Source organism: Mustela putorius, unplaced genomic scaffold, assembly GCF_011764305.1.
Source record: "Mustela putorius furo isolate JIRA1106 unplaced genomic scaffold, ASM1176430v1.1 tig00000083_pilon_pilon_pilon, whole genome shotgun sequence".
NCBI lineage: Eukaryota > Metazoa > Chordata > Mammalia > Carnivora > Mustelidae > Mustela > Mustela putorius.
Window position 1 is genome coordinate 14,868,627 of NW_025421273.1, and position 24,925 is coordinate 14,893,551.

Sequence of the window (24,925 nt, forward strand, 5' to 3'; positions counted from 1 at the left end):
AGATGGGTCAGAGCAAGGAAAGGCACCCCAGGCAATGTTCTAAGAATGTCACTGGTTGTCACCCCCTCGACCCCATATGGAACTTGACACCCACCGTGTTGGCAACCCTGGTGTACCAATGATGACACCAAGGCACTGAGATGTTGAGCAACTGGCCCAACATCACACACCTAATCCATGACAGAGCCAGGATCTGAAGCTGGGTCCTCTGGCTGTGACACTGGGGCCACTGACTGTTTTGCTCTACTGCCCAAGGTGTGTAAGCTTCCAGCACTGTGTCTGGCTGCCGGCGACTTAAGTGGCAGCCGTTGTTATCATCACACCAACACACTCGGCGGAACCCTCCACTGCCATGTCCGGGTGGGAGGCTCCGCTCCTAGATTCTGCTGTTTGTGCAGCTGGAAGATGGCTTGTTCCCCTGTCTTGCTCATGACTTTCCTCTGTGAGCTCCCAGCCAGGGCACTTTGGAGCTGATCTGTGGCCCCTGGAGCCACTTGGATAAAGTATGACAATGGAGGGCTGTCAGGATGCTGCACGAGAGACCGGAGCTCTCAAGCCCAGCTCTAGGACATCTCAGGCCATGTTGCAGGGCTCTGCCTGGGGCCCCAAGCTGCTCTTCCACACATGGCCTTGCCCTTGGTCTCTGGAAGGCTGAGGAACTGCCTAATTGTCATCCAAACTCTCAGGGATCAGTGGTCCAGAATCACCGAGATTGCTAGTATAGTCTTCGTGCATAATGACCACTGGGCAAGTGTGGACAGAAGTATTGCAACTAAGTGTACAGCAGAGGGAGGCATTCTGAAGGCTGGAAGTACTCAGGCACCTTCCAAAAGTGTCCATCTGTGAAACCTCACCCTCACCGTCAGCTGGGTCCAGGGGATGGAGAGAAATGTTGTCAACCTCGCCAGCTTTTTCCAGAAGGACAGGCGAGCTGAATAGTGTGCTAACATTTCCAGTAAGATTCATGACTCAAATGTTGGATAAGATTTCAGATTTATTCTCATACCCAAAAGTTTTTTCTATGGCAGTGACATTTGCTTTTGGCCAAATACTGATTGTAGCATCCAGCCCTGCCCCGTGTACCATGCAGCAGCCAGCTATGGCCCATGCACCATGCAGCCATGCACCGTTTGGCCAGAATGTGTACTGGACACACTGTGGCTTCTGGCAGAATGTCTATATGACCTGAGATCCTTTTTCTCCTTTGAGATGTTTTCTTGTCCCCTTCTGGCTCAGTTTCCCTCCCTCTCTCCCTTGACCACAACAACTCTGCGAGCAAGGCATTGTCTAAGACGGGAGCAGCAAGGCTGCCCATGCGAGCTTTGGTTCTGGGGATGTTTGTCAGGTTCTAATTGGCTCACCTTCACGTTTCCATTCGGCTCTGGATATCTTGCGACAAATGGCACCAACGTAGGAACATGGGAGAGTCCTTGATGAACTCAAGAGCTCAAAGGACTAAGGAGAGATTCGTGGATTAGTAGACATGTTAATAGATCAAACACCCAAATTGCCCACCATAATTATAGGGGTAGTGATTGTCAACCTTTTAGGTGTCAGGAGCCCTTTATACTCTTAAAAATTATCGGGGATTCCCTAAGAGCTTCTGCATCTGAGGGGTATCACCATCAATATTGACCATATTAGAAAGGAAAATTGAGACATTAAAAGATTTACACATCTGTTCATTTAAAAACAAGAATAATAAGCCCATTATATGTTAACATAAATAATTTCTTTTCCTGGAAAATTACTGTGTGAAATGAAAAAAAACATTCATGAGAAGAGTAGCGTTTTGTGCATGTCTGTCCTGTCTGGCTTCATAGATGACAGCAGGATCCTTGCCCCTGCTTCTGCACTCAGCCTGTTCGGATCTGTTGTCCGGTTGAAATGGTAGAACAAACAATCCCATGCACATATGTATTTGGAAAAAAATAGGACCCCGTGAGCTACCAGGGGTCCTTGGACCACATCTGAGAACTGCTGGTTTAGGGGATCGAAGAGGCTCAGGATGAAGCTAAAAGAGAAAGCGTGTGTCCCCCTCCCTGGGTCACTTTCCATTGACAAGGTATCTTAGACAGCATCCCAAAGGAGGTAGGTTAGGAGGAAAATACCAGCTCCGACTGGCTTGACCTGAGACCCCTCCAGTCAAGACCCTCACGCTTTGGCTCAACTGTCCCCTGCTGTTTTATCCAGCTTCAGACTTCTGTCATTCGGTTAGACTGGACATTTCTGGTGGAAGCTTGCTTTTGATGCCATGTTGGCTGCCCACCGGTTTTCAAGCTTCACTGCTGTATGGCCCAGCCGGACCCCTCATATCACATCAAAATGGTCCTGACTCTGCCTTTGCTTGCTGGTCCAAGCCTCAGGATCTGAGAGTACCCTGGAAAAGGCTTTATCCATGGAGCGGGGGCATCTTGGGCTTCTCCAGAGGTCAGCTCAGGCTACCCATGCTGGCTTCTGGCTTTCTGTTGGCCTTTGATGAACTCCGTGCACTGGGGGAAGCAGGACAATTATTAATTAATTCAACATGCAATTAATGAGATTCTGCTGAGTGTCTGGCACAATGCATTTCTCATGCCCAGGCATGGGTGGGTCAGACCTTCTTAGACAAATCGAGATGAATTAGCAGCTTGATAAATATGAATGATCTCAGTTGATGAAAAATGCACCGAATGATTGTTTCCCTTAATGTAATTATTCAGGTGGTCGGCTTGTCTCTAGAGCCCTGAGGGTATTAAACCATCAGTACTCTGGAGGATTCAGAGCAGGGTAGGTGCCTGCCGTGGTGGCTTCCCCTCCCCCTTTCCCCTTTACTGCAAATAAAAACTTAAAAACGGTGTTAGTGAGTGCTATAAACTGCGGCGTTCTAACGATTAGGATTACAATTAGGAGTCTGATGATTAGGATCACGATTAGGATTCAGAACATTCCCGTCACCCCCAGAAGTTTCCTTGTTCTCTGGCGCATCTCTCTCGGACTGTGCCCTGTGTCCTGGCGACCGCTGATTTGCCTTCTGACACTGTATATTGATTTGCTTTTCCTGGAGCTTCAAATACATGGACCACATGTGCTTTTGTCTGGCTTCTTTCGCTGGGCATAATCCACTTGAGACTCCGCCCCCCCCCATTGTGTGTCTCACTGGCGCGTCCATCCTGATGGCTGAGCGGCATTCCACTGTATGGACGTACCACAGTTTGTTTCTGCGTTCACCTGTTGGCGCATCATTTCCAGTTTCGAGCCGCTGTGGGTAAAGCTGCTAGGAACACGTGTGGGCAAGTCTTCATGTTCATGAGCTTTGTTATTCTTGGTGACCAGAAATGGCTGGGTCATATGAGCAGCATGTGCTGAGCTCTACAAGAAGCCACCCAGCTCTTACCTACAGGGCTGAAATCGCTGTGTGTTCCCACCAGCGGGGAAGATTTTCAGTTGTGGGACACTCTCACCAACTTGGGATTATCAGTCTGTTTAATTTCAGTCCTTATCTTGGATGTCTACTGGCATCTCAGTGGGATTTATTTATTTATTTGTTTTTATTTATTTATTTTTCTGAGAGAGAGCAAGAACATGAGAGGAGCAGTGGGAACAAGAGAGGGAGAATTTTTTTTTTTAAAAGACTTTATTTATTTGTCAGAGAGGAAGAGAGAGAGAGAGAGAGAGAGCAAGAGCATGAGCTGGGAGAGGGGGGCAGAGGGAGACACAGACTCCCCACTGAGCAGAGAACCTGAGGTGGGACCTGATCCCAGGACTCTGAGATCATGACCTGAGCTAAAGGCAGATGCTGAACCGACTGAGCCACCCAGGCCTCCTGGGAGAGAGAGAATCTTAAGCAGACTCCATGCTTAGCGCAGAACCTAATGCAGGACTCAATATCACGACCCTAAGACAATGACCTGAGCTAAAACCAAGAGCTGGTTGCTTAACCAGTTGAGCCACCCAGGTGTCCCTCTCACTGGGATTTAAATGTGCATTTCTCTGGTGAGCAATGGTATTGGGCAACTTTTCATGTCTTTACTAGCCATTCATATATTTTGCTCTAAGAGCAAAGTATTTTTTCTCTATCAAATATTTTACTCATGTTTGTTTAAGTGGTTTGCAGGCTTATTACTGAGTCATACGAGGTCTGTGTACACTCTGGATATGGGTGGTTTGTCCGCCATACATGTTGTGGATATTTCCTCTCAATCTGTGGCTTGCCTTTTTGTTTTTATAATGGTCTCTTTCAAAGAACAAAGCTTTAAATTTCTTTTTTTTTTAAAGATTTTATTTATTTATTTGACACAGAGAGAGATCACAAGTAGACAGGCAGGCAGAGAGAGAGGAGAAAGCAGGCTCCCCGTGGAGCAGAGAGCCTGATGTGGGGCTCGATCCCAGGACCCTGGAATCATGACCTGAGCTGAAGGCAGAGGCTTTAACCCACTGAGCCACCCAGGCACCCCAAAGCTTTAAATTTCAATCAAGTACAACTTATTATTATTTTTTCTTTGGCCATTCATGATTTTTAGGTCTTGTCTAAGAAATCAAAACTGCAAAGATTATCTCCTATATTTTTATAGCTTTTAGCTTTTCTATTTAGCTTTTCTATTTAGGTCTGTGACTTATTCCGACATAACTTTGTCCGGGGTTTTTTTTTTGTACGTAAATTAAGGATTAACGTTAACTTTTTTCCCCATACATTTATTTATGGATTGGGAAGACCATCCTTCCTTCATCCAGTTGCTTGGGGTGTCTTTAACAAAACCATAGATCATGGATGTGTGGGTCTATTTCTGACCTCTCCATTCTATTGTCCCATTGTGTCCTTGTAGCAATACGACAGTCTGACGATTGTAACTTTATAGCAAGTCTTGAAGTCAGGTTGGGTAGGGCTCCCAGTTTTGCTCTTTTTCTGTAAAGTTGTTTTGGCTGTTCTGGGTCCTGATCTAACAGGAACTCAGGCTCACACATTTACTCCTCCCAGCCCCGTAAGGCAGATATGAATGTTTGGCCCATTTCCTAGTGTGCTGGGGTCTGGCTGTTCTCCACGAGCGCCTCCGTGATGCTGGGCTGAGCCAGGTGGGGCTGGGAAGCCGTGGGAGGGTCCTGCTGATTGAGACATGGGGCTTCCAGGGGTCATGCTGCCCCCCCAAGGGCCACGGTGGGGCTGCAGGAGGAGTCTCGCTTGGAGGCTGAAGGCTGCGACTGAGGCCGGATTCAGGACCCGGGCAGGCATGGATGCGGGGGACTCGCCTGGGGTGTGCCAGAGAGGTGTCTTGTGTCAAAATTTGGTGCCCCAGCCCTGGCTGTTACATTTTTAGGGATTTTGCAGGCCTGTTGTTAAACTGAGAATGACTTGAGATCTCAGCCTTAGCAAACACACACATCAGCATGTTCACTCTGGTTCCCCACCCCCACCCCGTCCCCCAAAGAGCCAGTGGTCAGCTATCTACCAACACAGCACAGACCCTACCGTCAGGGTGCCTCAGTTTTCCCATCTATAAGTGGGGGAGAGTTGTGCCACCCCAGAAGGCCAACACAGCCATTAAGTAAGGTCATAGGTGCGAAATGCTTGTGGTGATTGTGACGCCAAGTTTAAGGGTTAGTCTCCATGTTGGCCCTGCAGTTGGTATCTGCATACCTGGGTTTACCTGCATGGAGATGGCAGAATGGCCCCCAGTCCTAGAGCTATGGTGGGGACTTAATGCCGCATGTAGGGAAGACTCCTGGCCAGCACCCTGCCTGCAGTGGCTCTCAGTGAGTATGTGCCCCCAGGACCTGGGTTCCTCCAGAGTGCCAGGCGAAACCATGATGGGGACATCTGCTTGTCCATGGCCTTGGACAAGCAGAGTGGCTGTGCCAGCCACATAGCCCGGACACCTCAAGGCCGGGAGAGGGGAGCCCCAGGGAAGCCAGGACTCTGGCCCACCAGGGAGAAAGGCAGGCAGTCTAATGGCCCGAGTGTGCTCCTTGCTGGTGAATGAGGCCCCGTGGAGGAGTGGCAGCAGCGGCAAAATCAAGTGGGCTCCACGCTAACCTTTGCTTGCCACATCCTATTCCATAGGCATAGTCATGCCCGTTTTATAGATGAGGAAACTGAACTTTGGAAGTGGGACTGCTGCCAGCGGTCCTCAACCAGTGCCCAGCTAGAGTGACCCTGTCTACTTGCTGCTAAGGCCATGGCCTCACCCTTGGGCATCTGGGGGGGCACCTCTGATGACAAGGCTGGAACAATGGTTGGGGGTGTCCAGGCACTGCCACACTTTGGCGGGAAGGTGCTGTCACCTTGCACTGGACTTTCTCCCAGAAGGTGGGCTGCAGGGCCTTCCTAGGAGGAAGGGGAAGGAGAGAGAGTACAGTGCGCGGTGTTTCTTTGTTTCTTTGTGGACACTCCCCCGCCAACAGACACTTGGTGTTGGGAGGAACAAGTTCCGCTTAGTTCCCATTTGGTGCCCTGCTGGTTCCCGTGGCCTAGCATGAGATCTGACCCTTAGTCAGTGGCCACTAGTCCCATTTGGGAAAACACAAAAGTCCAGGCTGGCTAAGGGTTGGGGTTGTGTTTGGAGGGAGAGAGAGGCAGGCGAGGACAATGGGGAGCCACAGAAGGTTTTAGGGAAGGTCACAGTGTGATGGGGTTTCAACTTCACAAAAGGCCCTCTGGCCTGCATGGACCGGGCCGGACAAAGGCAGGAAGCTCCGATCTCCCAGGAGAGAAGTAGTGATGGCCGGGACCAGGACAGCGGGGCCAGCTGGCTGTGCCAGCCATGATGACAGCACCCAGCTCAGTGCCCAGCCCCGTGCCCCAGCCCTGGAGCAGAGCAGATGCAGGCCTGACAAAGGAACCAATGGACACACTGATGTGATGAGGCCCGAAGGGTGTCCTTGTCACTGGGCCATTTGGCCCAGCGTTGCCTGGCTGCCAGCAGGGGTCTGAGGGACTGGCTGCATCCTGAGCTGGATGGCCGGAGCTTATAGGACCCAGGCGCTGGGAGGGCCCTGCTCCAGCTGGCCCAGCCAGACCCTGGTTGTCAGTCTGGGTCAGCCTCAGGCCTCCATCCTCCCCTCCACAGCAAGCTCATCATCCTGGCCTGTGAAAGCTCGTTGCCATTTCCAGAGCCTTCCAGCATGGGCCGCTCTTACCACGACCATTACACAGAGGGGGAGGCTGAGACTCCATGGGGTTCAGAGCCAGGTCCCCCGACAGCAAATTCACCATATCTCAAACCACCCCCTCTGTGTACTAATTCTTCCCTCTGCCCTTCCTCTCGGTATCCAGATCATTCTACTGGTTTGTGTGCAGAATCACAACATTCTACTGATCGCAGCTCCATTTTGGGGCAGTTTCTTGTTATCAGACACTTTTGTATATGTTGCCTCAAGTCCTCACAACCAACCCTGAGAGACAATAGCATTGTACCCACTGTAGAGATTGGGAAACCGAGGCTCCAGCTGCCCCAGTGCTTCACCAGCAGCTTGGAGATCTTGGCATAGCACAGGAGAGCCTGTCAAAATGCAGATTCCAAAGCCAGCAAGAGATTCTGATCCGCTGGGTCTGAACAGAGCCCTGGGAATCTTCCTCTTTAGGAGAGGAGCCCAGACGATGATGTGTGCGCTTTTCCTGGAGCTTGTGCTGTGAGGAAGCGGGCAGGGAGAAGGTGGCCTTCTCTGGGTCCCTTTCACCCTGCCCTGTCCCAAGACCAGCTGCTGGCCCTAGGCCCCCTGGCCAACTTCTGGGCCCACAGGGGTGTGATTGAGGAGTGACACTCGGGGGCTCTCCTGGAGCCCAGTCTGGGGAGTTGCCCCTGTTCTGAGCACAATCTGCCCTGGCCCGAAGTCAGACTCAGCGGCCTGACCAGGTCCTGCTGACCATAGGCAAACCCATCACTGTCCCCACTCCTCCCGTCCCCATCTGCCTCTGGGCTGGCCGGGCTTATGGCTGTGCAGCAGGCACCCATTTGGCCTGGCAGGGAGGAGCTGGTAGGCCCAGCCCCTGCCCTCCCTAAACACTGCCCACCTCAGGGAGCAGCCATGGAAGGGACAGCACAGTCCCGCCCTCGCTCAGCCCCTCAGCGGGTCAGGGGTCCCAGGGCACAGGGCCACTCACGGGCTCCCACTCAAGCCTTCTGGGGCCTGCGTTTCTGCTGGAAGGGAACAGGACCTGTCCCATTCTTGATCACAGCGGAGTGGTCCTCAGCCAAGAAAGGATGGAGCAGTGGTGTACCCTGCACACGGGTGAACCTTGAGAACAGGCCAAGGAAAGGAAGCTGGACACAGAAGGCCCGGAGCTCTAGGATCCCAGTTAGAGCAGGTGTCCTGAAGAGGCAAAGCCCCAGGGACAGAAGGCAGATTAGGGCCCAGCAGGGAGTGAGGAGTGATTGCTAACAGGCACAGGGGCTCTCTTGGGGCGTGAATGAAATGTTCTGGAATTAGGTAGGGGCGATGACTGCACAACACAGTGACTACACTAAAAACCGCTGAAGTATACAGTTTGAAATGTGAATTTTATGTTACGTGAATCATATCTCTGTTTTTAAAGTGTTAAAAATAAAAGCAGCTACCACAGAGACATCGTGATGCCTCTCCCAGCAGCTGAGGAACCAGAGCGAGACAGAGAAATGAGGGAAGGCATGTGGGTGGTGGGGACAGAGTGGGTTCCTGCCATCTCTGCTGCTTAACCCTTTCCTGGGAGCTGCTCGGGCCAGGCCTGCACCGGGCGGGGAAGTGTCTCTGCTCCCCCCACCCCCAAAAGAGCTCACCTCCCTTAGTGAGAGACGCACATATGGGTAGCCTCAGCTATCAATCCTTGCTAGTTGGTGGTACCCTGGCCCAGAATGCTCTGCAGTTTTTCGGGTCACCTGGAATCAAATCCTGAGTCCTACCTTGGCCTGCTTCCCCCAAAGACCTCCCCACCTGGCCCACCACTCTGAGCTCATTTCCTGCTTCCCATCACCTTCACGCATGTGCTTCCTCCTCGCCTACCTGCAGCAGACCAAGCTGATTCCTACCTCGCCGGGCCTTTGCACCTGCTACTACCCCTTGATATCTGTGTGGCTTCCTCAGGCCACTGCTGAAATGCCCCTCCTCCAGGAAGTCTTCCTTGACTTCCCCAACTAAAACACCACCTCCGGCCCCTTCCATCTCCTTTATTTTTATTTTTCATCTTAGCTCTCATGCCCTCCCCAGAAAAATGATGTATTTTTATATGAAAATTTGCTTATTGGTTGTGCCCTTCCATAGGGAGTGAGCTTCCTGTGGGGAACGTATATGGACCGCGCCCCTGTATGCAACAGTGTTTGGGATACAGTAGGTGCTCACTTCTTTTTTTTTAATTATTCTTTTTTAAAATTAAATTTAATTAATTCAAATTAATTAAAAATCAATTAAAAATTTAAATTAAATTAACTATTCTTTTTTTTTTTTAAGTTAAAAATTTTTTGGCGTCCCTGGATGGGCCCAAATAAATGAAATTTCTTCTTGTAAAATATGCACAAGATAAAACGTATCATTTTAATCGTTTTTAAGTGGACAATTCAGTGGCATTAAGTACATTTCCACTGTTGTGTGACCAAACCCATTTCTAGGACTTTTTCATCATCTCAAACAGAAACTCTGTACTTTTTTTTTTCTTTTATCCAACACTCTACCTTAAAAACACCAAACTCTAGCCAATATTTTTCCTTAAGACCATAACCTAATATTTACCCAGTGCCCATCCTATGCTAGGTGACGTCAGGTCACTTTCAACCACCGTGGAAGGTGTGGATGGCCATCTTTGTTTCACAGATGATTGAATGGGCTCAGAAAGATGATGTGCTTTCCAAGCACACACAGCTCAGAAGACTGAGATTTGAAGGCAGATCTCCCATTTGCTAGATAATGACCGTCCCATGGAGTGACAGCCTTCACCAGCCCAGCATCCAGCCCCACCCTAGGCATCCTTCTACCACCCCTCTCTCTCACGGGCACTCTGTGAGCCAAACGTTCTAGGCATCCCCGGCTCTGGCTAGCTGACCACAGGATGGGAGGTGGTGGGGGCCCACTGCACAAGACCCTCCCAAACAGCCCACCAGCCCCTTCATATTGTACTCTGGCCAGGTGACCCCGGCATCATTCAAGGAGACCTCCCTGAGCTGGCCACAGCAGCCAGCTGTCCCCACCCAGCCTCTGCCTGCAGCCTGGGAGCTGTTCCCCCACCCCTGCCATGTCCAGGTTCTTGCAGACCTGCTTGGACACGGGGCTGGACTTCTGCGGCAGGGGCAGAGGTTCAGCAGAAGCATGATGCCAGGAGCCCTGTCAGGCTGGGTGCTGGTGCCCAGTCGAGAGCAGAGGTGCAGGAGGCAGGCGTGGACGGTGAGCTCAGCCCTCTGGGGTGGTATCTCCTCCCCTTCATCAGGCCTTAGGGAGGTAGTCTTCCCTGCCCTGGATGAGGCCTTGGACAGGTCCGTGCCCCGATGGTCACCTTCAGGGAGCTAAGTGCCCCCTTGTCATATATGTGGTAGCAGCTGTCCTGTCCCAGGTAACAGTCCAGAGGCCGAAGCAGGCTTGGCATGTCCCCTCTGCACCCCCTCCTGCTCGTGCTGGAGGCCAGCAGTGGGTCTGGGGCTGGAGCTGGGTCTTGTGGACCCACCCCACTCACTGGATGGGCCACCTCCTACTTCTTGTGGCTTTGTCTGCTCTGGGTGGACAAGGCAGGTGGATACAACTGCCCGTTTTTCTTGTGGGTCCTTCCCTGGCTGTTCTGGAAGTCTCCTGCCAAATCTTTCCTCACAGAACCCTTGACTTAGTCACAGCTGTGTATCTAGTGGTCTTCCTTGGCCCCCAGGTGCAGTGTTCTCCCTCTCCTGCATTCTCCTTGCCATTTTAGGAAGCCAGCAGACAGGACAAGCATGACCCATGCCGGCTCTCTCTTGTCCCCAGGAAGCACGTGGACACAAGCTATTGTGTCCCCAGCAGAGCCAGACCCCAACACCCGGCTTTCCCGGTCTCAGGCCTGGGTCCCCTGCCTTCAGGAATTGTACTTTGGAGCTCTGTGAAGGTGTCGCTAGGCTTGGGGAGAGAACGGGTGAGTGAGGACCTTCCCCTCAGTTCCTGCTTTCTCCCAGGAAGTGTCTTCACCCACCCACTCCCACCTCTGACTCCTTTAAACATCCAGAGAAGCACCAGGCTGGGTGTCAAGTTCAAGGACTGTGGAGCCAGCTTGCGTAGAAGTGAGTCCTGGCCCTTTACACACCAAGCTGGCAGCTTTTGGCAAGTTAGTAATCTCTGTGCCTCAGTTTCCTCATCTGTACAATGGGGACAGTGGCATCACTCCAGCTTTTGGTAGCAAAGAGAATTTAGTGTTGTATGTTTAAGTACTAGAACAGCTCCCAGGAAGTAGCAGGAGGGTTAACTATTGCAGTGACCTGTTCTGGTCCCAGTGTGGACCTGTCATTTGGCTGGTTATATCGGACACCACCTTTGACCTCTTCCTAAGCCCATACTGGACCACAGTGTGGATTTCTGGCTTTCCTGACCAGATAGCTCTGGGATTCCCCTGCCAGAGCTGTGTGGTGCCCAGTTCCAGGGAGTTGACTGGTGTCCCCTTGTGCCATGGTCCAAGCTGCCTCTTCCAACCCTGCCTTGCCATTTGGGGGACTCCCCAGAGCTGCAGCAGAAGGCAGAGGGGACGCCTCCCAAGTGGAAGACAGCATAGGTTTTCATGGGATTTTTCTTCACTCAGGATAGGGTGACTTGAAGCACCCACCAATCATGGGTGGGCTTGGTGGACCTCACTTGGTGCTGAGTTGGGACCCTGAGCCTGAGGTTTTAGCCAGTGGCACCCTGAGGCTCTATGCTACAGGTGCAGGGACATGCCAGAAGTCCACTGCAGAGGTTCTGCTGCATGTGTGACTTTGGACAAGTGTCTCACCTCTTAGTGACCAGTGTCCTTATCTGTAAAGATAGAATGATGAGGGGACAGCAGGATTGTGCCAAGGTTAGTCTTCTGGTCCACAGAAAGCTTTAACTGAGTCTTCACTTGCTTTTCATTCTTGAAGAATATTTGCATTGGATATAGAATTCTGGGTTCACAGATTTTTAAATTCTCTTTCAGCACTTTGAACATCTTCTGGACTCTGGACTCTAGTATCTTTTTTTTTTTTTTTAAGATTTGTTTATCTTAGAAAGAGCACAAGCCATAGGAGACATAGGGGGAGAGGGAGAGTGACAATCTCAAGCAGACTTCCCATTGAGCATGGAGCCCAACATGGTGCTGATCCCAGATCCCAAGATCATGACCTGAGCTGAAATCAAGAGCCAGCCGCCCAACTGACTGAGCCACCCAGGCACCCTTGGATCCAGTATTTCTGATGAGAAATTAGCATTCATTTGAGTCCCGATGCCTCTGAATGTAACATGGTTTTATTCTAGCTGCTTACAAAACGTTACCATTATTTTGGTCCTCAGCAGTTTAATGGTTAGGTGTGGTTTTCTTGGTATTTATCCTCTTTGGAGTTAACTGAGCTTCCTAAATGTGTGCACTGATGTCTTTTCCCATACTGGGGATTTCGTCAGTCATTATTCCTTGAAATCTTTCTCCTACTCTACTAACTCCAATTATGTGTATGTTATACATTTGATGTTGAGTTACAGATCCCAGAAGATCTGTTCTTTCCTCTTTCAATTTATTTTCTCTCAAGTGTATTAAGTCTTTCTTCCAACATCTTGAATTTTCAGTTAAGCAATTCAATGGCTTTTTGTTTCAGATACTATATTCTTTAGTTATAGGATGTCCATTTGGTTATTTTTAAAAAATATTTAATTTATTTGACAGAGAGAGACAGTGAGAGAGGGAACACAAGCAGGGGGAGTGGGAAAGGGAGAAGCAGGCCTCCCCCTGAAGAGGGATTCCAGTGAGGGGCTCAATCCCATGACACTGGGACCATGACCTGAGCTGAAGGCAGATGCTCAACAGCTGAGCCACACAGGCACCCCTCCACTTGGTTATTTTAAAAATTGTTTCTCTTTCTCTGTTGAAATGCCCTTTTTTTCATCCAGTGGGAGCAAATTTTCCTTTACATCCTTGAACATAGTTATAATTCTTACTTTAAATTTTTTTCATTTGCTAATTCCAACATCCAGGGCATTCCATAGCTAGTTTCTGTCAATTATCCTTATATTAAGTATGGGCAATGTGCTCTTATTCCTTTGTGTGTCTTCAAAATAATTTTGGATTATATCCCGGGTATTGTGAATGATAGCATTGTAGAGATTCTAGATGTTTAGGATATTCCTCCAAAGAGCATTTTTGTTTTATTTTATATTTGTGAGCAGTTAACTTGGTTGACTCCAACGGCAAACCCCATTTCTGGGGAGATGGGGACAAACTCCAGTTCACTTCTTTTAGCCTTAGCTGGGATGCTTGGAGTCTATCATGGGTATGCATGTGTTATGGCCAAAGATTTGGGCAGAGTTTATGTGCTGTATTTGGGGACCTCCCTCAGGCATCCCCCTTTCTAGAATTTAGTACCTTACTTTCTGTCTACTACTATGGTTTCCCCAGCCTCTGTCACCTGGTTCATTGAGCCTTAAGTGTAATACTTTCTACCTGAGTTTCAACAGCTACATGGCACAGACTGGGGCCTGTTCCCAGACTAAAAGCCACGAAAGTTACTCACTGGGTGAGTGATTGCCAATTTTCCTGCAGGTTCCAACTGCATTTGGTAGCTTTTTTTATTGTTCTTCTGCTGAGCTGTGTTTTCACAGTAGCTGTGTTCAGGTAGCTATGTTTTATTGTTTTTCTGCTCAGGCTTTGTAGTTGTGATTGGTGAGAGAGTTGATCCAACAGGAGCCACCAGGCTATTAGCAGAAGTGAAAGCTCCTATGGAGATATTGAGAACAGTGCCTGGCTGATAAGCATGTAAGACATGTGAGCTGATGTTATTGACTGCACCGCTGGGCTTCCTTCCATGGTCAAGATGAGAAGTAACATGGATACGGACACCCTCATGAAAGAAGGGGTCCACATTCAATGAGGGGCACACAGTGGGCATTAGACTGTTGTTGTAGGAGACTACTGAAATGGGGGGCAGCAGTACTCTCCGGGAGGCTTCCTGGAGGAGGTGGTATTGGGGCAGAAGATGTGTCAGATGTTCCAAGATGAGAGAATAGACTTTCTGATTCAGGGTTTTATTGATAAGGATTTCTAGCTCTTGGGGGAGGTAACCTTTCCTAGGGTAAGCCCTGGAAGTTACTTCCTGTAGCAGTGAATAGATGTGGAACATTCAGGAGCCCCAAAGTCCGAGGAAGCAATGCCTTGGCCTGCTTACTCCCTAAATGTTCCCAGGATGGGACCAGTGCAGGGCTGGAGGTCAGGACCCCCAAACTTTCCTAGTAAGGTTGAGCTACCACTCATTTTGCTCACGTCTGAGCCCACCATTGGGAGTCTGTGGAGGCCAGAAGCAAGGATGACCGGGAGCTTTTAGTTTTCTGTCCAGTTAATTTTGGTAACTCCTCATTCCTCAGAGTCGTGATCCTTTCTCCCCAACACACCCCGTGGTCCCACTGGAGCTTCCAACCCTATGCAGGCTCTGTTATGGCCATGCTACAAAACTGAGGCTCAGAGAAGTGGGGTGACCAACCCAAGGCCACACAGCTAAGGCGCTGGGGCTGAGACTCCAACCCAGGACTTCCCACTGGCCCTCGAACAGCTCGGGAGATTGCCCCCGTGCAGGGTCCTCCATCTCTCCAGCTGCCAATGGAAATAATAGCCATATCCCCCTCAGGGGCTGGCTTGAGTTTCAAAAGAGGCCGAGTGTGTGAAACTGACACATAAATTGTAAATTGCCTACAGACGTTAGTGTCTGTTACTGTGGTAACCGCCCAGCATTTATAGACTGCATTCGCTCTGGGTACCAGTGGTCACATTGGCATTTTAATTTAATAGCATTGTTATTCTTCCGTCGTAAAAACAATATAAATTATGCATATGTCCAAACTCACCAATTGTATATATTAAATATGTGCATTTTTGTAAATCAGTTGTATCCCAATAAAGCTATTAAAAATTACCTTCATTACAGAAAATTGAGAAAATGTAGAAAAGTAGAAAAAGAAACAAAAATATTTTATCGCAGCAACCCCAAAGTACCCTCTGCTAATGTGGGGGGGGTGGTAGTCATTTTTCGGCTTTTCTTCCCTCTGCCCAGTGTGTTTGCCATTTAACACGGCTGTGATCACTGGTGTATATAATTAAAAGCATTTTATACACAATTTTATATCCTGCTCTTTGCCCCTTAGGGGCTGCTAATAGGAAGAGCGAGGACTGCTGCCTTGCTGTCCGGGACCCCGGCTCCGCTGGGCTCTGGCTCTGGGTCCAGTGTGCTTGTGCTCTTCAGTCAGGGTGGATGGCCCCGGGGAGGGCCTGACGTATGCCCCCCGCTCCGTGCTCAGCAAGCATTTACATATTCCCATCCGCTGCTCTCCTTGTCTTGTTTTTCTAAGTTTAATGAAATGTGCTTTTATCGTGATCTATGGAAAGTCCAGCTCATCATCCCACTTCTAAACCACCTTCTCTCTCTTCATTTCTTTTGTTGTCAAATGGACATTTACTTAGGCTCAGAAGGCTAGTGCAGGCCAGAAGCTGCCTGTAACAGGCACTGATTGGAAAAGCAAAAGGTGTTGATTGAATAGGAAAGTGAAAATCACTTGAGGGCTTGAGATAAGACATAGCAGGTACTTTTGAGAAGCAGCGAGGGGCCCCGTCTGAGTGGAAGAGCGAGGTGGGCAGGAGGAAAGATGAGGCTGGGCGGGGTGAGAGGGGTTATCTTCTACCAAGTGGAAAACACGAAACTCAGTGGAAATCAACCACAATTTCTTCTTGAGCACCTGATGATCCTGCTCATCTGGGCTGGGTTGGGCTGGGCGAGCAGGTGGGCAGAGGCCCTGCTTGGGGCTGACTCTGCTGCATTCCTCTCCCCCTCCTGAGACCGCTGGGCTGGCATGGGCAGGTCCTTCTGGCAGGGACAGGATGGTGGCTTATCTGATGGTGTCCCGTAGGCCAGAGCAAATCACGTGGCCAAACCCAGAGCTGGGGAGTGGTGGCGGTGGGCGGGGGCTGGAGATTGCCCAGCCCAGGGTGGGAGGCAGGGCCATGTTCTGTGCAGGTGCAGGAGAAGGGCCAAGGTCTGGGCTTCTGCCTCTGGGGACTGCAGACTACTCAAGCTTTAGGCCCCTCTGAGACATCGCTTTACTCCAAGGTCAAATGGGGATTTGACTCAGAGGGTTTCGGGTGGGCTCCCTCGTGCTCTGCTGGGGTTAGCATAAGCAGTGGCAGGGAGAAAGCAAAGAGATCCTTTAGGGGGCTGTTGGAATCTTCCAGGCGAGAGGCGGGGAGATGTGGGTGGGCCTGTCCAGGAGGGTGGGGCACGGCCCATGGAAAGGGAGACTGAGAAAGGGGTCAGGGAGATTCCAAGGCTTGGGCCTGAGCCAGGGGAGGATGGAACTGCCACCACCTGGTCGGGGAGGCGGCCCAGGAGGGCTTTGGGAGGGCACAGCATCTGGTTTGGGGGACCAGTGCAGCATTTGGGGCCGAGACACGCCGTGATTCAGGTCGTTGGGGGAGATTGGAGTGGGGGCTATATTTAGAGCAGTGGTTTATTGGAGAGTAGGTCTCCGGTGCTGAAGCTGGACTTGGTGCCTACAGAGTCCAGGCCAGGAATGCGTGAAGGTTACAGGGGTCCCTCCAATGGGGAACTCATGGGGGGCAGGGATGACCATAGCTGGCCCCAGTGGACCCCAGAGTAGGGCTAGCGTCAGATTGTGGCCCATTCACCTGGTCAGCACACGAAACCCCCAAGCTGCTTCTGGAAGGAGGAGCAAGAAGGAAGGAAGCAGGAAGGAGAGAGAGGGAAGCAAGCCTGCGAACGAGTCTCCATCCCATAGCCAGCGGGGAGGGGACAGAGGGACCTTCGGCTTCTCGTTAGAACTCCTGACCCTCGGGCCCCTGCTTCTGGATGGTGGCCCAGCCCATGGATGCAGGCTCTGGTGAGGGGGGGCTATTCTGTTGAGCTGCACAGTACTGGGGTCCTAATGAGCCACACCTTCCTGTCTCTCCTTACTCCCCACAGCCGATATCATCTCTACTGTTGAGTTCAACCATACCGGAGAGCTGCTGGCCACAGGCGACAAGGGTGGCCGGGTTGTCATCTTCCAGCGGGAACCGGAGGTGCGGCGGGACCTGGTGGTGGTGGGAGGGGGTGCCACACCCCACTCGGGCCTTTGCTGGCTCTGTCCTGGACTTGGACACATTCAGAACAGGCAGGGGCAGCTGTGGCCCTGGGTTAAGCCTCTGATTGCTGCCCTCTGCCTGGGTGTCCCGGCCAGCGGGAGGGGGGGACAGGAAGACTGCGTTTTCTGGAGCCGTGGGGCTGCCTTCAGGCTGGGGTTGGTGACTTGGCTGAGCCTCAGGCCTCGCCCTTACGAGGTTTGCTGTCCGGCAGAATTTCAGGTCAGACAGGGGTGGCCTGGAACAACCCACCTAGGGGCACTGTTTCTGAACCGCTATGAGAACATCATGATAAAAGGCCCCCATTTGTTGAGTACCTACTATGTGCGGTTACCTTGCTGTGTTCTCTACACACTTTTGTCATTGACTCTCCACTGCCCGCCTCAGAGGGTGGGGGCCGACACCCATTTTACACATGAGGACACTTGGAGAAGTTGCCCAGCTAGTGAGCAAAGACCAGGGGCCGAAACCAAGGCCGTGTGTTGTCACATACACCGTGCCTCGGAGAGGGGTGACCCACACACTAAACACATGCAAGGGTTCGATGCTGAGGACGGGAGCGCGCGCACCAAGGAGGTGGAGGACAGGGAAGGGAGAGGGGAAGGGGAGTGAGATGAAGGGAGAGGAAAGGGGTGAGGAAGGGGGGGTTGAGAGGGAGAGTAGGGAGGAGAGGGATGAAGGGGCAGGAGAGATGTTGCAGATACATCCCTGCCCCGTTCCATTCCAGAGTGTTCCTCAAGGTCTGATTTCTCTGTGTTCCCTCCCGCCTGCCGTAACCCCTCTCACGACAACCCCAGTGGGGCCTTTAGGTGCTGTAAGAGCCCTCACGTCACAGACGGGCAGACCAAAGCTCGGAGGGTATGACCTAACTTAGCCAGGACACTTAATGAAAAACAGACGGCGGAAAATCGGTTACCCGAGCACAGGCCTGTGGCCGGAGCATGCCGATTTCACGAGAAGGACCCGGGTCGCCCACTGGTGATTGCAAAGCCAAGCCTCCTTTTTGTGGAAAGAAAATTAAATGGGTAGATGCACGTTTCTCGACTTTGGAATTTTTCTCCCATAATTTTTTTCTGTATTCTGGTCCCTGTGACCTTAGTCATAGACAGCGCTCATGGCAGCTGAAGGGACTTAGAGGCAAAAACACAGTAGCTTGCCAGAAGCAGGACAGGTGTATAAATATAGCAATAGATGCTTTTAGAAAAAATCAGCAGGAACTTGAAATTCTGTCTGGTTGACTGTCTCTGTTTGCTCCCGGGCGGGTTACATGTCTGGCTAAAGCTTTGTATCACTATGTCCACTGAACATGTCTACAGAGAAGGCCAGTCCTGTGCCCACGACGCCTCCCCACCTCACTGTTTGGAGGGCCCTATCACGAGGGTCCTTGTTATTGGGAGCTCTGCTACCTCAGCCAGGATGGACCCATGGAGGAAAGCCGCGGGGATGATGGCCTGGCCCCAGTCTGACATTCCAGAATATTCTACCTCTGTGTGAAAATCTGCTCCAAGATGCATGCATCCCATGAGTCAGGACCAAGTTGGACACTTGGACTGGAAGAGCAGACCAGAGCCTTGGCCATGGTGTCAGACAGACCTCAGACGCACAAGGGATGCATGGCCTTTGAGGGGAGAAGTCAGTTCACCTCCGAATCTCCACTTTCTCATCTGTAAAATGGGGGAGAATGGCTGTGCCCACTCCAGAGGGGTCATGCAGATAGAACAAGACAGAGAGGGAGAAGCACTTAGCTCAGCACCCTGCACATAGTAGGTGCTTAGTAAATGTGAGCCACCCTGATTGCTGGACTGAGGAGGAGATGGGGCTTTGCCACAGCCACGCGCCAAGTCATTGGTCATTTAAAATGCAGAGTTCCCTTCGACCCTGACGTCAGATCGCCCAGCCCTGGTGGAGACACGGGCTCCTGGTGGTCAGCATGCCCCTCACCCCTGCCCCTGCGGGCCTGGAGCTCACGCCCCCTTGTCTGGCTTTTCTCGCAGAGTAAAAATGCGCCTCACAGCCAAGGCGAGTATGACGTCTACAGCACCTTCCAGAGCCATGAGCCTGAGTTCGATTATCTCAAGAGTCTGGAGATAGAGGAGAAAATCAACAAGATCAAGTGGCTTCCGCAGCACAATGCCGCCCACTCCCTGCTGTCCACCAACGGTGAGGGTCGTGCGTGGGGGTGGGGCACCGGCTTTCTGGTGCTCTTTCCCAGTTCGCTTGGACTGAGCATCCTTCTAGGTCCCCAGAGCTCTGAAAGAGCATCTTGAGCAGTGGGAACATTCCAAGCCATGAGGTTCGTGGCTTCCTCCGCCCTGGCCCGTGGGGGGTGTGGGGCTTGTTTGCACTGCTTCAGCTGGCTGGGTCGGGGGCAACTCTGTCATTACTATTCCTGGGAGGTGGATGGAGCGTGGCATTCCCAACCGAGGAGGCAGACCTAACTTCTGGAATCCCAGAGCACCCCTGGGTGGGGTTGTCACTCAGAACATGAGGTGGGCAGCCGCAGGAGGACGGGTTCAGAAGCCTGGCTGGACACTTGACCATTCTGCCCCAGGGAGGATGCATGCACCACTCCCCCACCCCCGCCCAGGCTCCAGGGAGGCTCCTGGCCAGACTCCTGCTTCGATGTGTCCCACTCAGGGCCTGGATGCTGGGGCCCGAGGCTCGGTGTCCCCCTGCTCACCCTCCTGCATCTCTCGCCCCTGTCATCAGTGGTGTCTGAGTGGTGGGAGGACAAGTCTGGACTCTGTCCCAGCCCTGTGATCTTGGGGCAGTGGCTTTGCTTCCCTGGGCCTCGGTTCCCTCCCCTGTGCAGCGGGGTGGACACAGCTCCCCCGGATTGTGGTCGGGGTGACATGGAGGCCACACGGCCAGGACCCTGAGGCCAGCCAGCCCTGCTGCAGCGTGCGTGAGCTTCACACGGTGACGCCACCTGTCCTCCCTGACAGAGCCCAGACTTAGTGCAGCGGCTCAGGCATCCTCGAGACTGCTTGGACTTGACCCCTCCAACCCTTGCGCCTGAAGGCCGCCCTGTCTGCCCCTCACCTGGCCAGCCCCTCCTCCTCCCTCAGACCTCCAGTGCATGTCACCTGCCACTGAGCCTTTGCGGACTTCTCCGCCGAGCCTGCTGGCCCTCCCGCAGTCAGTCCTGGCTGCCTCCCACCCCCGCCAGCCCCTCCTGACCCCGGGCCTGCCCTCTGGGGCTCCTGCTGCTCTCATCCTTCACTGTGCCCAGGTGCAGGACCAAGCCCCCTAAGGGCGCCTGGCCCTGGGCCATGCTCAGGCAGGAGTCCATTGCGTGGTTCACATCCCGGCCCTGCCACTTCCTCATCTGCGTTGCCATGGTTATTCCTACCTCGTGGGGGCGCTGACTGGACGAAATGACGAAAAGCCACAGGGTGGCTTAGAACAGGACTGGTGCCAGGGAGTTGCACATGCGTGCTCCTTTCCTTTAACGGTGGGAGTGGGATGTTTTATTCTCCTCCTGTCCCTCTGGAGGGAAGGTCAGCTTCAGGAGCTTCTTGACCCTGGGTTTAAATTCCACCTGCACCCTTTCAAAAGGCATGTCCTTGGTACCTACAAGGGTTTGATGATGGCAGTTGTCTCCCTCTTCCTTCTCCCGCGGAGAAGGCCGTTTGTTTTGGCTACAGTCCCGGAAGCAGAACCGATATGATAAGCATGTGTGTGCGTGTGTGTGCACGCGTGCGTGTGTGTGTAGGTGTGTAGCTGTGTAGGTAGGGATACACATGTACATACAGATAAGATATATGGAAAGAGATATTTTAAGTTGTCTCACATGATTGTGGGGGCTGGAAAACCCAAAATTTGCAGGGCTGCGTGGAAGGCTGGAGATCTAGGGAAGAGCTCATGTTGCAGCTTGAGTCCGAAGGCCACCTGCTGGCAGAATTCTCTCTTTTTTCGGGGGTGGGGAAGGGCGTGTCAGGCCTTTGAAGGCCTTCAACTGATTAGACAAGGCCCACCTGCAGCATGGCCAGCAGTCTGCTTCGCTCTATGTTTTTATTTATTTTTCTGTGTGTGTGTGTGTGTGTGTGTGTGTGTGTGGTTTAACAGAAGTTTGTTCTTCATTCCCATAAAGTCCATCACAGAGCTGTGGGACTTTCCAGAACAGCTGTTCTCAATGTGGGGGGCTCAGCATTCCAAAGTACTTTAGTTTCTGGCCCCTGTTTCTGTATGGGTTTCCACGACTGGAATCCCCAGCCACCCCATCTCCTGAACTGTGCTCCGTGCTGGTGTTAGTCATGCGTCTCATTGCATTTGCTCTGTTTTGAAAGATAAAACTATCAAACTATGGAAGATCACGGAACGAGATAAAAGGCCTGAGGGATATAACCTGAAAGATGAAGAAGGGAAGCTTAAGGACTTGTCCACGGTGACGTCACTGCAGGTAAGATGTGGAACGCGGGAGGTTCTGGCAAGCCGGAAGCAGTGTGGGTTTCATATGTGAAACAGTGAGACTTTAGGACTTGAGGGGCCTTTGAGATTTGAGCCAGAGTTGGGTTCGGGTCCTGGCTGGGCTGCTTCCCTGTGGGGAGGCTGAAGGCTTTTCTCTGGCTCTAGCCTTGGGCTCTTCATGAGCTAAGCAGAGGCCATTCTCTTTCTCTCAGAAGTGATGTGGGGATGAGGTGGGGTGATGCGTGTCCTGGAGAACCCATGGGCTGAACTTCATGGATTCCAAGCCCTTTGCTGAAGGGCCGAGAGAGGCCTGGAATAGGTGATTCTTGCCGCCTGCTCAGAGGGAAAGAGGGCTGTTTGAAAAGAGGCTGGGAAGGTTCAGCTGCGGGACCATGCCAAAGCAAACACTCGTTCCCACGTGATTAAAAGGCAAAAGAACTCCTCTTTCTTCCAGAGGCTGTGAGACACAGTGGAGAGTGTTCTGGAGTCCCAGGATCTGGGTTCCAGTCCTGCCTGGGCCACTGGCTGCCGGTGTGGCCTTGGGAGGCACTCAGCCTCTGTGAGTCCGCTGACTCATGGTCTGGTACGAGCATAAGCACTGTGGCCAGCATGAATCTTCCAAGCACTCAACCCATGGTACCTCAGTCCTCCCCAAAGTCCTATAAACAGGACACATGATTATCAACACCATTTGACAGATGAAACGAGAGCCAGGATCCAAACCCAGGAAAGTCTGGCTCCAGAATCAGCATCCCAGGCTCTTCGGTGATGTGGGAGCGAGGTCCCAGCCTTCCGGGAGAGCAGTGGGGATGGTCAGTGGTGTCCTGCGAGAAGATTCCGTAGAAGTCTGTCCCTGTCCATCTCCAGCAGGCAGGGAGCATAGCCAGGCCACCTTGTCTGCCCCTTGCTTCCGGAACGGAGCCTGGAACATGGCAGGGCTCTGCTCGTGTCTGCTGAAGGGGATGCTGACACCTGGCTTGTTTGGACTTATTTACACATTGCACACCTACTGAGCACCAGTTTTGTGCCCAGCCCTGCTTGGGGCATGGGGAGCGCTCAGCGAAACAAAGAGCCCGGGGGCAGGATTGGGTCTCAGTGTCTCCTGTTCCTGGGACCAGCTTGGCTCTGAGGAGGCGGCCTGAGTCCCATGAGTGAGCCTCACAGGTACCTCTCTTCAGCTCTGATTTCCAAGTTTTGGCCGATCGGAAAAGCCTGGGTCACATCGCACAAGCTGCCTGTCCTCTTGGGAGAGGGGGACCAACTCACGACTCTGAGTGTGCACCACTCCCCCGGGGGGCTGGGGATGAGAGGACAGTGGCAAGGCCTGGCGTGGGGCTGTTAGCGTTTCTCCCGGGCTCCCCAACGGCTCCCAGGTCCACTTGTGGTTGGTCAGGCGGCTGAAGGCAGGGCCCTGCCCCATGCCTCCGTTTCCTCACCAGCAAAATGGGGATGAGGACTCACTTTCCCTGAAGCAGCTCAGTGTATACGCTGACGACGTGTGCAGGGAATCGTCGTAAATATGAAAGAGTAATCAATGTTGGTCCCGAGATGAAGAAATAAATGTTTAAGCATATCAGCCTCTAAATGACTGGCAAATTGTGCAAATAAATTCTGAGAAAGCCAGGAGGCCAATTAGCTTCCACATTGAGTAATGGGAGTGACGTGCTCCCTCCCATGTCTCCCCCAGCCCCCAGGAAGTTTATGAGGCTTTCATCTGGTGGGAAGGATGCAATTATCACCACTTGATGGGCTTGGCGTTTGCGGCAGAGCCGGTGGCCCGCGGGAATCCATTTATTTCCCTCCCAGCATCTGAGACTTTGCTCTGTATCTCACTCACATCCCAAGATGACCCTTAACCACCCGCTGAGGCTGGAGGAGGGGAAAGGGAGAAAGAACAGGGGCATCTGGGTCTTTCCTCCTCTCACCTCTTCCTTGTCTCTTCTTGTGTTTCCCAAGCCACCCAGCCGTGTGCAGTTTTTTACTGAATCCAAGCTGTTCCTGCTGGAGCCTGTCACTGTTGTTTACTGACCAGCTGCTATGCCCTGGGTCCCATGCTAGCTCCCTGGGTTTCAGAGGTGGGCTGGGTCAGACTGAGTGCCCAGCCCCACAGGGAGAAAGACACGGAGTCATTCTACCTTGTTGATTTGGTGAACTCCTATTCATCCTTTAAAACCCTATTAGCGGGGCGCCTGGGTGGCTCAGTGGATTAAGCCGCTGCCTTCGGGTCAGGTCATGATCTCAGGGTCCTGGGATCGAGTCCCGCATCGGGCTCTGTGCTCAGCAGGGAGCCTGCTTCCCTCTCTCTCTCTCTCTGGCTGCCTCTCTGTCTACTTGTGATTTCTCTCTGTCAAATAAATAAATCTTAAAAAAAAAAAAAAAAACCTATTAGCTTTCTCCTCTGTGAAGCTGTTTCTACACAAGCCACGGAAAAACCCTCACCCTGTTTCTGTGCAGTCTGGCCTTGTGTATCCACAATGTTCTGTCCTTAGTGTTTAGATGTCTGCTGTCCTGCCTCTCACCTTGACTAGACTGTGGCTTCTAGAAGGGTTGGGGGAGAGGAATCGTTTTAATCATGAGACACCCAAAACTTCAGGGCATTTTTATTTTCACTCTTCTCCTTTGTTCTTTTAATGACTCTGAAATATGGTTTGGGGATGGCAGTAAATGACAGAGCCCTGGGTGGAGGCCAAGGCTGCCAGGAGGGGAAGTGATGTTGCCAGAAGGAGGGGAGGCAGACTGAGATCTAAGACTTTGCTGGGCCAGTGATGCTCTGACCTTCTCCAGACGGGTGTGACATGAGAGAGTCCAGGGGACCTGCGGGTGGCTGTGACTTGAGGAAAAGGAAGGAAGATTAAGAGCTGGCCTAGAATATTCAACACGCAGGGTGGGGGGGGGCATGGGCAAAGCAGAGGCCCAGTCACACCACCCGCTCTCATCTCAGGTAGAGTTCCTAGAAGCTCAGGCCCAGAGTCAGCGACACAAGTATGGCCCAGAGCCAGGCAAGCATGCACACCGATTTTGCACACATCCACACTCATGTTCACACATGTGCACACCCACACACCCACATTCACGCATCACACACCCACATCCATGTGCATGCCCGCACTTACACCTGCACAAATGCATACTTGCACACACCCACACTCATGCACACGCATGCAGACTCACATGTGCACAAGCAGGCACACATGCTGGCACAGGCTTGTGCTGGGTCCCCTTGTGCTGTGCCAGAGGAGGAACATTTAAGGCTCACGCACCCTGACTGAAGCACCAAGC

At 52.0% G+C, this 24,925-nt stretch overlaps 1 protein-coding gene across 2 annotated transcripts in view; it reads left to right on the top strand.

Annotated features, from left to right (window-relative positions):
* Window positions 1–24,925, top strand: part of PPP2R2C (protein phosphatase 2 regulatory subunit Bgamma) — a 128,149-nt gene that overhangs the window by 60,986 nt on the left and 42,238 nt on the right. For both annotated transcript variants that reach the window (XM_004770526.3, XM_004770527.3), the window contains exons 2-4: window positions 17,079–17,176; window positions 19,231–19,396; window positions 21,526–21,638. In XM_004770526.3, the coding sequence (XP_004770583.1) occupies window positions 17,079–17,176; window positions 19,231–19,396; window positions 21,526–21,638 (377 nt within the window). The remainder of the gene's footprint in view (window positions 1–17,078; window positions 17,177–19,230; window positions 19,397–21,525; window positions 21,639–24,925) is intronic.